This window comes from Helianthus annuus, chromosome 11 (assembly GCF_002127325.2).
Source record: "Helianthus annuus cultivar XRQ/B chromosome 11, HanXRQr2.0-SUNRISE, whole genome shotgun sequence".
In the NCBI taxonomy this organism is placed as follows: Eukaryota; Viridiplantae; Streptophyta; class Magnoliopsida; order Asterales; family Asteraceae; genus Helianthus; species Helianthus annuus.
Window position 1 is genome coordinate 10,936,881 of NC_035443.2, and position 14,908 is coordinate 10,951,788.

At 34.1% G+C, this 14,908-nt stretch overlaps 2 protein-coding genes across 2 annotated transcripts; both read right to left on the minus strand.

Moving 5' to 3' along the window:
- LOC110914480 (QWRF motif-containing protein 2-like) lies at nt 1–1,311 on the minus strand. The gene is made up of 2 exons (XM_022159267.1): nt 1,149–1,311; nt 1–1,043 (listed from the first exon to the last, which is right to left on the minus strand). Exon 2 carries the CDS (start codon nt 1,003–1,005, stop codon nt 178–180), a length of 828 nt encoding a protein of 275 aa, XP_022014959.1. The 5' UTR covers nt 1,006–1,043; nt 1,149–1,311; the 3' UTR covers nt 1–177.
- Nucleotides 1,312–8,261: 6,950 nt separating this feature from the next.
- On the minus strand, nt 8,262–10,155 carry LOC110914471 (uncharacterized protein At2g23090). The gene is made up of 3 exons (XM_022159261.2): nt 9,958–10,155; nt 9,846–9,886; nt 8,262–8,546 (listed from the first exon to the last, which is right to left on the minus strand). Exons 1-3 carry the CDS (start codon nt 10,031–10,033, stop codon nt 8,427–8,429), a joined length of 237 nt encoding a protein of 78 aa, XP_022014953.1. The 5' UTR covers nt 10,034–10,155; the 3' UTR covers nt 8,262–8,426.
- Nucleotides 10,156–14,908: the final 4,753 nt, after the last annotated feature.

Below are 14,908 nucleotides of genomic sequence, written 5' to 3' on the forward strand. Positions count from 1 at the left end.
AACCACCACAAGTGGCCTAGTGGTGGAGTGACTTGGGTTCTCCAATGGAGACCCAAGTTCAATTCCCATTAGTGCCACTTTGGTGGCCACCGACACCCGCTTTAAAGCCGGACCGAGGACACTTGAGGTCTCGGGTTTGAAACATGTTTCTTACCCCTCTTTGATGGCTATGGGTATTTACCGCCAGGGATCCTTGTCGGGTGGTGAACTGGGAAGGGAGATCCCTTCCGCGGTCAGGGGTACCGTGCAATTACCCTTTTTTTTTAATCTCCCCGGCCACCGCTGCTGATCAATAGGCTTCGAATCCCCTAACTTCTTAACAGGAGTCGCAGCCTTCCTCTCTGGTGTACCGAGTCTGTTATTATTATTAGAACCACCAGAATACGACTTCAACAACACCTTACTTGCCGGACACGCAACCGAATTCCCTTGAAACAAGACAGATAAACTCCTCACCGGCGTTTTCGTTAACATCTTCTCACCGGCCATCATCTCGCCTATCCGCGGAGTCACAATACGACGCCGTTCTGCCGACTGAGCTCGTTTACTATTCTCCGTCGACGCTGACGTCATCAGATTCGTCGACGAAACTAACGGAGTCACAATACGACGCCGTTCAGCAGACTGAACTCGTTTACTACTCATCTCCACCGCCGGCGTCATCAGATTCGTCGACGAAACTAATGGAGTCGCAATACGACGCCGTTCCGCAGACTGAGCTCGTTTACTATTCGTCGTCGACGAAACTAATGGCGACGGAAACCGCCTCATCGGCGTACAAATCGAATTCGAAGACGACGTCGTTGTAGTAGAAGAAACCGACAACGACGACGACGACGATGAAGATGACGTCATTGTAGTAGAAGACAAGTATCGTGAACTAACCTCTCTATATTTCGGTCCACGTGGCAGAGAATAACCGTTGTTATCAGCATCGGAAGGTGACAACGGCGAACGCTTCGGTTTCGACGGAGACGGAAGCCGTGATGATGCGTTAGCCACCATTGTATCACATCTCGGATCAAAATTGACGGTTGTAAACCCTAAATATGATCAAATTACAAATTGAAAAGGTGTGATGAGATTATGAGAATGTTAATGAGAGAGTTGTAGGATGAAATTAGAGTGTGGAGTTTAGAGAAGTGTACTGGTTGAGGAAGTGACCGGAGAAGTTGCCGGAATGTGACGGTTACAGTTCGCCGGAGAGAAGGTTGCGTGGAGGAGAAGAGGAGCGGGTTTGCTGAGTATAACTGTTTGTATGCAAGCGCGTGATTTTAATATGTGATTTGTTATTATTATCTTTTTGCTGTTTAAAACGTACCAACAATTCTTATTTTATACAGAGATGAGAGATGGACGTTGGCCGCAAAATAATTAGATATTGAATTTAAATAACCGTGAATTTCACTATTGGCCGATAGGACTTTAAAACTTACTCAACAATAACCCAGTTTGCTGATATCAGCTGTCACGTCACCAAAATGTCACGTTAACACACACTGACACATCAGCAAAAAACTAACTAAGTTAGTGTTCAGTTAGTTTGAGAGTGTTATCAGGAGAGGGGAGGGGGGGTGTGTTTAGAATCAGCCATTGAAAAGTTGAGAGTGATATGATAAAAATTAAAAATTGAGAGTGCTATCCACCCGTTAATGAAAATTAAGATTATTTAAATCTAATATCTCTGAAATAAAAAATGATAATGTGTTGGTGTTAGTTGTTTTGTATTTCACACATAAAATGATTATAAACAATGACGTTGGTCATAAAATAAAGAAATGCTAATGTGTTCGTATTAGTTATTTTGTATTTCATACATAAAATGATTATAAACAATGACGTTGGTCATAAAATAAAGACATGCTAATGTGTTCGTATTAGTTATTTTGTATTTCATACATAAAATGATTATAAATAATATTTCGTTTTCTCTTTCGTTAATTTTTATTATCTTCTGTATATTGTGTGCAAATATATTATACATTTTTAATATATTTGTTGATTTTGAAATGAACACGAACATGCATAATTTTATTAATTTAAAAGTATAAATTCGTAATCTATCTACTATAATAAAAGAAAACCAAGTTTTTGACACGTGTCATTCATTAAACCCGTCTATTTTTATAGATAACTAATATCAATTAAAAGATAATTAAACAATTAAATTTAATATAAATTTAAACAACTCATATAGGAGATAATATATACAATATTTTAAAATAAAGTAAATTACAAAAAATCGTCCTTTATGTATGTCACTTATTGCAAACTATGTCCTTTGTCTTCAATAATTACAGAAAATATACTCGATGTTTGCAAACTCTTGCAAGTTATGTTCTTTAGCCCTAACTCAGTTAATTTAAATGATTTATTTATTTTATTAAACTAAAATAGTTAAGGGTAGAACCTATTTCAAAAATGTTTAAAAGGTGTTTATTGGTTCTATACTTATATTTTCGTGTTCAATTCTCAACTCAAATACGGATATCACTATGTTTACGTGACACCCATGGCATTATAGCCTAGTGGTATTTGGGGGTGAGATAAGGCTTATGACCATTAGGTCATGGGTTCGATTCCCACAAAGGGGGTTTTCCCAGATTTATTGGGTTTCCTCCTGAATTGGTGTATAGGCATTATTGCCTAGTGGAGATGGATATGATCGTGTGGTTCTGCTGGTGGCACGACAATACTCCAGTGGTCCGTCAGTGATCCAAATCTGCCGTTCAAAAAAAAAAAAAGCCTATGTTTACGTGACATTTATAAGAACAATCATCACAATCACCCCCGTCCATTGTATATGGAGTATATCCGTTAATTTTTTTAAGATATAAATTTTTATTAGATTCATTCAACCTCCTTGTAATAAACGAGGTTTTTTAAAGATATACCATTTTTATTTTTTACTATATAAAATTACATTTATGCAACTCGTGTAATCCTCGGGATTTTAAAAATATAACTTTTTTTTATTATGTAGTTTATAAAATTAGATTTATTAATACATATACTACATAGGATTTATAAAGATATAACTTTTTGTTATTTGGTATATAAAATTACATGTGTTCAACCCGTATAACACAACCTCCCGCTTTAGTCTCCCTAACGGTCGAACTTAGTCTCGCTCCTCAGCTCGACGAGGTTCTTAAAAATGTTACTTTTTTATTATTTAATATATAAAATTAAATTTACTCAACCCGTACAATACACGAGGTTCTTAAAGATATAACTTTTTTTATTATTTAATATATAAAATTACATTTATTCAATTAATGTAATAAACGAGATTTTTAAATATATATTGTTTTAATATTTGGTAATATAAAATTGCATATTTAACCCGTGTAATAAACGAGATTTTTAAAGATATTTTTTTTATTATTTTGTATATAAAATTGTATTTATTCAACCCGTGTAATACACGGGGTTCTAACCTAGTATCATATGAAGAAAAAAATATTTTACATCTCGCTCGTTAATGATGTTTACTTATTATTACATCATATAACAGTAAATACGTTTATTTTTGGAACATTTTTTATAGTTTATGTGAAAAAAACCACTCAAACAAAAAATAATAATAATAATAATAATAATAATAATAATAATAATAATAATAATAATATATTATTTTTCAATCTAGTAAAAATAAGATGATATAAATTTCGGGAAAAGATCAAATAGGAAGTTAATTTTCGCTAGAAAGGATAGTAAGCCATAGAATTATGACATGTGCAAATTTTAAAATAAAGAGAAAGGGTATTTTAGTCAATCCAACTCCTTCTTCTTCCTTTTTCAAAACCCAGTAAATTCAAAAACTCACCATTTTCAAAACCCACCATCTTCAACTATTTCTTCATTTTCTATCTCAATAATCACTACATTATAGTGCGATTTTCATCACCAATCAATGATTCAGAACCCGATCAACGTGTTCTTCAGCTTTTTTTTGAAGAAAACCCAGTTTAATTTCATAAAAAAATCTCGTTTTTTCCAGTGATTTTGGAGATAATCACTCGATTCGTTCGATTCGAGCGTTGATAAGTGTTTCTATCATTCAAATTTTGTCAATTGATGAAGAAATCGGTTTCGATTCATGTAAGAAATTCTTTAATTTCATTTTCATGATCTGGGTTTTTGATTTAGTCATTGCGTTTTACGATCTTTGCGGGGTTCCGGGGGCGGCAGCCCCCGGTAGCGGGGTCCCAGGGGTGGCAGCCCCTGGCGGGGTCCAAGGGGCAGAGCCCCTGGCTGGGGTAAGATCAGCTCGGAAATTTTTTTTTTCAATTAAATTGCTGTACTAAAAACGCATCAGAAAAATTAATTTTCCATAAATTGGCTCATTTAGGTAAAACACATTTTTTAGGTGTTTTCAGTCCATTGCGTTTTAGAATGAGTCATTTTTAAGTGTTTTCTGGCCATCGCGTTTTACATATAAGACATTTCTTTGTGTTTTTTGGTGCATTGCGTTTTAGGTAAAACACCTTTTTATGTGTTTTCAGTCCATTGCGTTTTAGAAAACAGACATTTTAAGTGTATTCTGGCCATTGCGTTTTACAAATAAGTCATTTCTTTGTGTTTTTGGTGCATTGCGTTTTAGGTAAAACTTATTTTATGTGTTTTCTGGCCATTGCGTTTTACAAATAAGACATTTCTATGTGTTTTCTGGCCATTGCGTTTTACAAATAAGTCATTTCTTTGTGTTTTTGGTGCATTGCGTTTTAGAAAAATGTTATTTTTTAGGTTTTTTTTTTCATTGCGTTTTACGTAGCTGGTGGTTTTTCTATTGCGTTTTACGCAACTGGGTTTTAAATTTTTTTTTAAAATATAGCAATAGTATACTCGTTTTAAAGATAAAAATACGCTCGTTTTTTTGGTGCAATTTTTATAAAAAAATAATGTCGTATGAAAGAGTTATTAACGTTTAAAAGATGGGGGGGATTGGAGGAGAGAGAAACTATTGGTTTGGATTGACTAGAATGCCCTTGAACAAACTCACGCGCCTCTTTTATTCCTTTCAATTTCCCTGATTTAATCTTAGCACTTGATTAACTTAATGGATTGTCAAGATCACTTCCTATCCTTCCTAGCCAAATAAACTTTCTATTGTATCTCCACCTTATAATAATGTTACTTTAACAAAGCTTAAAGCTGAACTTTAAAATGCTAAAACTAAGCTGAGTGAATTTTTTCTCTTCATACTAAGAAAAAAATTAGTGACTTTTTCAAACTAGTAAAATAAGATGATATAATTTTCTTATATAAAATTTTTAATGTCACTTAAAAAGCTTAAAGCTAAACTTTAACATACTAAAACTAAGTTGAGTGATTTTTTCCTCTTCATACTAAAAAAAATTAGTGATTGTAAGATACTAAAATTAGGATAAGCAATTTAAAAAGAAAAAGAAAAAAAAGTAAATTATTTATTTATTATTTGTTTCCATTAACAAACTGACATTGTATGGTTTAAAAAGAAAAAAGAAAAAAAAGTAAATTATTTATTTTAACATTTTTTTCCATTAACAAACTGACATTGTATGGTAAAGATTTTTTAAAACGTGCATCAATAGTCACGAACAATGTAATGCATTGTTTTCTTCTTCTGTTTTTTTTTTTTTTTTTTTTTTTTTTTCGGAAGCTCCAAAGATAAATAAAATATTATATTGTTTATTAGTATATGTATTTTCATTTTCCAACTAATTTATTAAAAATAACTTATATCCTGAATTATTAACGTTTACAAATTTGTTAATTTGTGTTATACATATAGGGTAAAGTTCTTGTACAAATAATCTTAACATACTAAACATACAAATTGAAGGAAAACTCAAAAAGACAAGGTGTCATTTTTGTAATTATCAATAACTATCAAAGTTACTCTACAAATATACCTAAAAAAACCTAACACTCCCCCCACCCCCAAAAAATACCTAAACCCCCCCTCCCCCCCCCCCCCCCCAAAAAAAAAAAAACCTACCCCCCCCACCCCCCAAAAACCTTAAAAAAAACCTAACCCCCCCCCCCCCACCCCCAAAAACCTAAAAAAAAACCTAACCCCCCCCACCCCCAAAAACCTAAAAAAAACCTAACCCCCCCCCCCCCCAGCTAAAATGCTAAAAACTAAACCCTCAAAAACCTAAAAAAATCTACAAAAATAAAAAAAACACACAAATTATTTTATTTTATTTTTTTAACATTTTTTATTAAAAAATCGCTACTTTTAGTAGCAGCCAAAAAAAAATTTTTTTTTTTTTTTGCTAACGAAATGTAGCGATTTTTTAATAAAAAATGTTAAAAAAAAAATTTATGTTTTTTTAGGTATTTTTGGTTGTAACTTTGATAGTTGGTGGTAATTACAAAAATGCCACCTTGTCTTTTTGGGTTTTCCTTCAATTTGTATGTTTAGTATGTTAAGATTATTTGTATTTGATCTTTTGCCTATACATATAACATTCTAAATTTTATTAGACTTATTAACTTCAAATTATGAAAGCTAAAATATGGTTTATTATATTTATCTGCATTATATTAAAAAAATAGTTTATTAGAACAACTCACTTAGAACAATGTCTTGTTCTAGCCTTTGTCTACCTACAAGCACACGATGCGCATTTTCTCTATTGTGTCACAGACACCACAGTCGAAATCTAGTAAATCGCAGCCTTCACCCCTATGCTACCCGCCATTGTCTCTTTGACATGATTTCTATCTCTTTAACATGTTTAGTTTTACGTATTCAAAAACCCTAGGAAAAAGCCCATGATAGAATTGGTTGGCTTTCGGCATCAATAATTTGTTACAAAACCGTATCGTATATGCACATGTGCATATTAATAATATTGACATTTTAATGTTCTTATATATATTTTTTTCTAAGATGATGAATGTAGTCTTGTAACTTTTTATTTATTGTATATGCTGTGATATTTTGCGTCATATAGAAGGTTCACTTGTTTAGATTATTAATATAAGTTGATTCAATTATACATATATATTCAATTATACATATATGTAAAGAGACTATATAGAAGTGCATAGGTTAATTTCCATAATAGGATCGGTTAACCAGTAATAACAGTTAAATTCAACTTTTTTACTTTAACTGGTTATTATTTCAACCGGTTATTACTTTAATCTGTCCGATTAATCACTTTAACCAATCCAGCTAATCACCTTAACTGGTTATTTTCAACTTATTAACCGGTTTGTTAGCCTTTTTTTCCGGAAATTTAAGGTTTTTTTCTGTTAACTGGTTTCTATATTAAATCTCTATAATTGGTTACTAACCGCAGTTAAAATTAATCTGTTAACCAGGTTTTTTTTTGCCTGTTTGAGTTTGAGCCCAAATAAAAGGTTATATAACGGAGGAGAGTTGGGTTTGAACTTTAGAGGTGTGCATCATCTATTTTTTCCCTAAACCAGTACAGTTTGGATCAACATTGCCAATTCATTGTGAAACCAGTTCAGGTTTGGAACCGGATTTTGCAGTGGAAAATAATAGGTTCCGATAACCAACATTCGGTTTGAAACAGGTACCGGTTTTACCAAACCAGCCTCATTGGTTTATGATCGGGTTTGGAGACACTTTCGGTTTGGTTTTTTTTTTTTGTTCACCTCTGGTTGAGTTAAACCTGTTTCATAGTTCGAGTTACATTATAATACTAGTACTAGGGCCGCCCAGATCATTTTTTTTGGCAAATTAGACTTAAATAATCTCAACTTTCTCAATTTGATCGATAATAATCTCATCTTAGTTATTTGCCGATAATAATCCAAACCGGACCACTTTTAGCCGATAATAGTCTGCGTTAAAAATAGCTTAACAGAGTTAAGTTTTTTTCCGGATTACAAACCGATGTTTAGGGCTTTTGATTGAAGCAAGGATACAAGTTAATTGAAATAAAATTTGCCTCGAATACTACCCCAAACAACGAAAACGATGCTTCAATTAGGGTGTTTAAACTTCCAATTAACAAAAATCAAACCGTTTGGAGCACCGTTTCAAGATAAGTTTTACATAAATCGACTCGTATCCTCGTTCTGAACAAAATCCTTAAAACATCGATTCATAATTTGGAAAAAAAACTTAACTCCGTTAAGCTATTTTTAGCGGCGGACTATTATCGGCCAAAGTGGACCAGTTCGGATTATTATCAGCAAATAACTGAGTTGGGATTATTATCGACCAATTGAGAAAGTTAGGATTATTTAAATCCAATTTGCCTTTTTTTTATAATTACCAATTTTCATGCGAGTGTCTTAAGAACTATGCATTATTCCAAACAATGGAACCAGGTGTCCTTACCAACACTTAAACCACAATGATAACAACCAACATGAGTTAATGATATTATAAACATACTATTTCAAGCACAATTTGACAGTAACCACACTTGAAAACCTTCAAACAACATCTGTTATCATTTCTTCAGATGAGGGAAACACGCGTACACGTCAGCTTTCGGATGTTTTGCTTCAGCATGTTCCCTGCACTTCACTTCCGAAGTCGTGCAGATGAAAGTTTGCATGCACACCTTGCACTGAAATCGAACAAGCATCACATTATCAGATTTATAAACCACAATAAGATCTCAATAAATATTCTCATCACCAGCAGCATAATAGCAGTTGCTTAACTTATAGGCAAACAGTGGCGGAAATAGAACGCCTTGGTAAGAGGTAGAGGTTCCAAACCGGTTCAGTTTTGGTAAACGGAAGTCAAAACCGCTTTTGCCCAAAACCTTTTTTCAAGTGGAAAAGGGTTGGGTTCGGTTCCAAACCAGGTCCCGTTTTTTCAACCAGCTTGGTTCAGCTTTAACCGATTCCAATCCGCTTTCAACAAAGGGACTCTCAAACTCGTCCAAAACCGCCTGTTCCTATGCCGGGTCGGTTTTGGGTTACAGCCAGATCCGGTCTTCTCGTACACCTCTAGGCCTAAGGTCAAAATATGGTTCTATTTACAATTCGGTTTCATAAACACTATGCACTTAATGCGGTAAAACATCGGATATCGATCAAGGACCGATATTTGAGATATAGGTTATCGCAGTGGGATATCGGTAATTTTATATCATGAAGAATTTATATATATAGCAATTTAACACCAATAATTCAGTGATATATCGGTTATATCGGCCAAATATCGGTGACCGGTCAAATATCGCCTATAATATCGGTACCGATATTCTGACCGATATTTTACTAGGGGACCGATATAACCAATATATCACCGATATTAACTGCATAGGTTATCAAACCGGTTCCAACCCGCCGGTTACCATCGGTTCCAAACCAGTTCCTATGGCGGGTCGGTACTGGGTTACAAACTGGTTCCATTTTCGAAACCCTTTTTTTGGTGCACATCAAGTCGGAGGGTCAAACTATATTTCTATTCTCTGTCGGCTACAACTCGATTTCCAACAAAAAAAACTCGATTTTTACAAAGAAAATTCCTACGGATTCAAGTCGCCGCGTGCGGATCAACAGTCCAACTAAAAATCAAATTAAATTCAAATCCTCTACTCAAAAAAACAGTTAAAATCACAAGAATCTAGAACTTTCCGATCGCAAATCAACCATTAATCCTGTACTTAAGTTGGAAAATGAGTCAAAAATCTATACTAATTTGAAGGTGAAAAGTAAAGTTGACTAGAACAGAATCAAGTAAAACAACATAGCAGCAAGTAATTCAACAAAATTTATCAACACATATCAACAGATCTACAAAATTACAACTACATAACTAGTTTCCACAAATCCGATCATCAAAACATGATCGTTTCACTTTTTAGCTACTGAAAACTTAAATTTAAAGTCAAAATAACAGATCAAAAGAAAACCTGGATGCTCATAGCTTTCTTGTTGGCTTCAAGCTGACTCCCTGCGAAAAATTGAACAAATAATCAGTTATTTACATAGATCATAATTGATGAATCAGGATGTTTGTTGTACCTTTGCCAGCAGCTTTAGCTTTCTCCAAGTTCTTCTCACGGGCCATCTTGGACTTCTGAGCATTACCTCCACCCATGTTTTCCGATCTCCGCCTCTCTGTTTCCCACCCAAATAGAAAGTAGAAACCCTAATTGTACAATTTGGTACCCCTTTTCCAAGTGGAAATGGGTTGTATTTATACTGTACTAGAATAGAATGTTCTAGCGGTTAGGTCCCATTTTCTGTTTTTTATTTAGTGGGAGACTTGGTGCGTAGATAATCAGCCAAAAAGAGTTTTTTTTTTTGTCATATATGCACACCCTCCAGTATCGAGCTGTGGCCAAAGCGTGGTGTTTTGATCCGGTCAATCAGACAAAGACTGACGGGTCTGTTGACCGGACCAAAACGTCGCGTTTTGGTCCTGTCAATCAGACACCCAGTCAGTCTTTTGTCTAGTTGACTGGAGCAAAACGCGGCCAAAGCTCGGCGTTTTGATCCAGTCAACAGACCCGTCAGACACCCATCAGTCTTTTGTCTGGTTGACCGGACGAAAACGCCGCGCTTTGGCCACAGCTCGACACAGCAGGGTGTGCATATAAGACAAAAAAAGCCCTTTTTGATTTGCATATAGGCATTTGGGTGTGCCAATAGGTACACTTGAATGAAATTTAGTTCATGTGGTTTAGACTATTTTTACACTTTAATTTAAAGGTTTTATTTTTTTGGCTGTGCGTTTGAAAAGATTTTACTATTGTCATTTTAGTCTATTAGGTTAACTTCAACCATTTTTTCTGTTAATGGGAAGAGAAATTTGGTTATTTTATATGTAATTTTGTTAATTAGAAGGACAATTCAGCCATATAAAATGACCGAATTGCCCTTCCGGTTAATATAAAAATGGATGAAGTTAACCAACTTGACTAAAATGACAATGGTGAAACATTTTTGGACCCAGAGATAAAAAATGAAACCTTTGGATTAAACTGACTTAATGGTCAAAACAAAAGGGACTAAAATGACATTTAACTCTTATTTAAAAGTTCTCACCACTACAACTTTATAAAATGTCGTGTAAGAGCATTCATATTTGAATTGTAATGGATTCGGTTTAATTAAGAACCATCACAAGTTTTATATTCACGTAATGGATTTGGTTCAATTAAGAACTATCATGAGTTGTGAAAATTATGAGAATTTCTACTTTATGCGCGAGTGGGACTAGGGATGAGCAAATCGTTCCCGATACCGGTACCGAACCGGTACCGTTACCGAATTTACCAAACCGGGTACTTTTTCGGTACCGATTCGGTACCGACTTTTAGCATTTTCGGTACCGGTATTTACCGGTTTTTACCCTCAAATACCGGTACCGTACCGATACCGGTACCAAACCGGGTATATTCGGTACCGGTACCCACTTTTGAGGTACCGGTACCGGTTCAGTACCAGACGGTACCGAGCTCATCCCTAAGTGGGACCATCGTTTTTTGCATAAATCTAGATGAGAATGTTATAAACACATCTATAAAAATTGTCGAGACGGTAGCTACGTCCGATGTAAATTTTATTTATGCATAATGTAATTTTTTATAACGATGTAAATTTTTTACATCCAATGTAAATTGTTGCATGTGACATTTTTTTTTATTTTTGAGTTAATTACTGTTTTCGTCCCTATGGTTTGTCAAAAATCACTATTTCAGTCCATTAGTTTAAAAATTGCGATTTCAGTCCCTGTGGTTTCACTTTCATAACCATTTCAGTACCTGTGGTTTCACTTTTGTAACCATTTCAATCCATTATTCTGTAAAGTACAGGGACTGAAATGGTTACGAGGTGGACTGAAATGGTTACAAAAGTGAAACCACATGGATTGAAATCGCAATTTTTAAACTAATGGACTGAAATAGTGATTTTTGACAAACCACAGGGACAAAAACAGTAATTAACTCTTTGTTTTTTTATTTTTTGCTGGCAATAATGATTTTTTAAAGATTTTTAAGATTTAAAAAAAAAAAAAAAAACTTTTGAATGCCTAGTTCTTATGGTTCTTATAACTCAAGGTGGTTCTATTTTACTCTTTCCCTTCACATAATTACACTAAGGCCACTTGTTATTATTTATCTATATCAATATAAAGCTATGTGTTGTAGGATTTGGTTAAGAAAAAAGTGTTATCACGTGGGTCCCACCCAGACACACTTTTTACTCGTTCAGAAATGTCTAAAATGTGTGAGTGGAGCTTGGTTGAGGGGTTTGGTTGATACTATGTTTAATTAAAAAATTAATTAAAATAAAATGCTATGTTTAATAAGTAACCTAAATATTAAATTCAGTATTTGTGAAATTAGGTTTGTAAATAATACAAACTTCAGTTGGGTATTAAAAGTGAACTAGTATTTAAGATCCGTGCTTTACGGCGAGACTGTTAAACCGAACTAAAAGTAGAAGGCAAAACGTTGAACCACGCACACGCGTTGCAGCGTGTCAACTTGCATAAATTATACTGAAACGTAAAACATATAAAAGAATAACTAAGTCGACTTAGGACTCGTTCGTTGCGATAGGGTTGTTAAACCGCCAAACAAAACAACGTAAAAACTTTGAACCACACATGCGCATTGCAGTGTGTTAACTCATAAATTTTTTGTTTAAAACGTAAAACGACAACTTTGCAAAAGATGAAAAGTGTATGAGACCAAAGTTGAAAGTGAAAAAGTGTTAGAGTAAAAATGAAAAATGTTTTGTGACAAAGGTGTAAAACACAAAAACTATAAGTGTGAAATTTGAAAAAAAAATCGAATTGTAACTCTTGCTAACAAATCAAAACTTGGTAAACGGGCTGAAATGAAATACGTTTTTGCTAATTATTTTCAAAGCTACGATAGTAGATTCTAATTCACAAAACCTAACTAATAGAGGGAAAATAACTATTATAATTCATTTTTATATAAAAATATATTAAAATAATACCACTTTAATTACAAATCCACTGAATTCTTGAAGTGGTTTCAATGTTTTTCAAAACCCATTAGTCGATCATAACCACTAGTGTGAACTGTGAAACTAAAACCACAAAACATTTTCTTTTGTCATTTTCCAAAATAGTGATTAGTGTCTTCGGATCAAAACCACTAACAACCATTTCTTATAATATAACTAACACATTTACATAAATAAAAAGGATCCATTGTGAATGCTCTAATGTTGTCAAGGCTTATAGTTTTAAAAGTTTTTGTTTGCATTTAGGATTTCCAAATAAAAAACATACGACGGTCCAATGTTTTTCTAGTTGTGTCACTCTTTGAAAATGTCTAGTGAACCGGTGTTGTTCGACTCAAATATACTGACAAAACAAAGTGAGTTTTGGATACTGTGGAACACATTCATAGTTGTGTATCTCATGTGACACCAACTTTAAGCATGCGGCTCTTTTTTTTTAACGGCAAATTTCTTTTATTTCCATTGTTTGTGGGACTTGAACCTAATACCTTCCTCTCCTAAGGTATTTAAAGGCTTTGTCTTTACCAATAGACCGCCATCCATTAGGTTTGCGTTAGGAAAGGAAATCAAAAGCTTCATATATTAAATTTGAGTACGCTCATGAAACTCAAGCATATTATTTGTATAAATATAATAATTATTTTTCTTAATCACATAGTTAAAATTATTACATATAAAATTATGATATAAATAGCTAAAATGATATATATTTTCTTATATGAAAAAAGTTATAATGATAAATATTCGTATATAAACGAGTTGAGCGCAAATTATACTCAAGCTTGAATAACTAACTATTAACAAGTCTATCTTAGGCCGAGTTTGACTGAGTAGCAAGAAGCTACGCAATACAAAAACAAAACAGATTACAAAGAAAAGGCAATCCAATCTTTCCACGATATACTTTTGAAAGTTGTTGTGTTTCTAATCCAAAAGAATCTCAAAGCCTTAATATCTTCCATAACCTTAGCGTATGAAGATTGAGCGTCTTCGAAGATCACAACGTTTCTCTCCTTTCAAATGTACCAACACGCTATAAAGATAATTCCATTAATCACCTTGCTTATTTTTCCCCCAACTTTCCATGAGGGTAGATAGTCACAGCTAAAAGTGAGAAATGGAAGAAGGAATATTCCATTATATATACTCGTATACAAAGACGACCACGTAGTACTTTATTATTAAATTTTGGCCCCTTTTAGTTTTTCACTGTTAAACAAGCACAAATCAAAATTAGAGTAAAATGCTAAGATAGTCCCTGTGGTTTCGCAAAATAACACCTATAGTCTTCAACTTTTGGAAATTATACTGGTGCTCGATGTGGTTTGACAGTTTGTTACTCGGATAGTCCCTGGAGTAGATGTCCGTTAGTTTTCTCCGTTAAGTGGATGTGAAATGACAAAATTACCCTTCATCTTCTCCACTCTATAAAAACAAAACAACCCCACCCCAACCCCAACCCCACCCACTCCCACCTTTCTCTTCTGTTTCCCCCCACCATTAACCACCAACCACCACCCCACCTCCCACCATTAACCACCAACACTGAAACTGGTAATAACTTTTGGGCCTTGGTAGATTACTCAGATTTTTTTTGAGCGGCTGTAGAACACTCATTACTCAGATTAGCCTATGATCATGTTAGGCCTATAAAACAAACAAGAATTTATATAAATCACAGAGGAGTACCTTGGTTTGGAGAAGTATTACCGGGAACGCAAACAGAACAGGCCAAAAGAGGAGTATCAATCAATCGGTATTTTTTCATGCCCTTTTTGTGATTATATGTATGAAACGACGGATCATGTATCAGTCTCATGTGTATCGGCCAAAAAAAAAAACTTTATGGTGGACTGTGAGCGATTGGCTGGATATAGCATCACGTACCACAGTTAAGGAACTGCTCACTGTTGTTGCAACAGTGATTTTACAAGAAGAAGGCAGCCCTGTGCGTTGTCCATCTGGACGA

Bases quoted from the DNA above. Each gene is read 5' to 3' on its own strand.
- LOC110914471 (XM_022159261.2), bottom strand. From the start codon at position 10,033: ATGGGTGGAGGTAATGCTCAGAAGTCCAAGATGGCCCGTGAGAAGAAC. The intron at 9,887-9,957 runs GTACAACAAACA...AATTTTTCGCAG, and splicing joins AGCTAAAGCTGCTGGCAAAG to GGAGTCAGCTTGAAGCCAAC. The intron at 8,547-9,845 runs GTTTTCTTTTGA...GTTCGATTTCAG, and splicing joins AGAAAGCTATGAGCATCCAG to TGCAAGGTGTGCATGCAAAC.
- LOC110914480 (XM_022159267.1), bottom strand. From the start codon at position 1,005: ATGGTGGCTAACGCATCATCACGGCTTCCGTCTCCGTCGAAACCGAAG.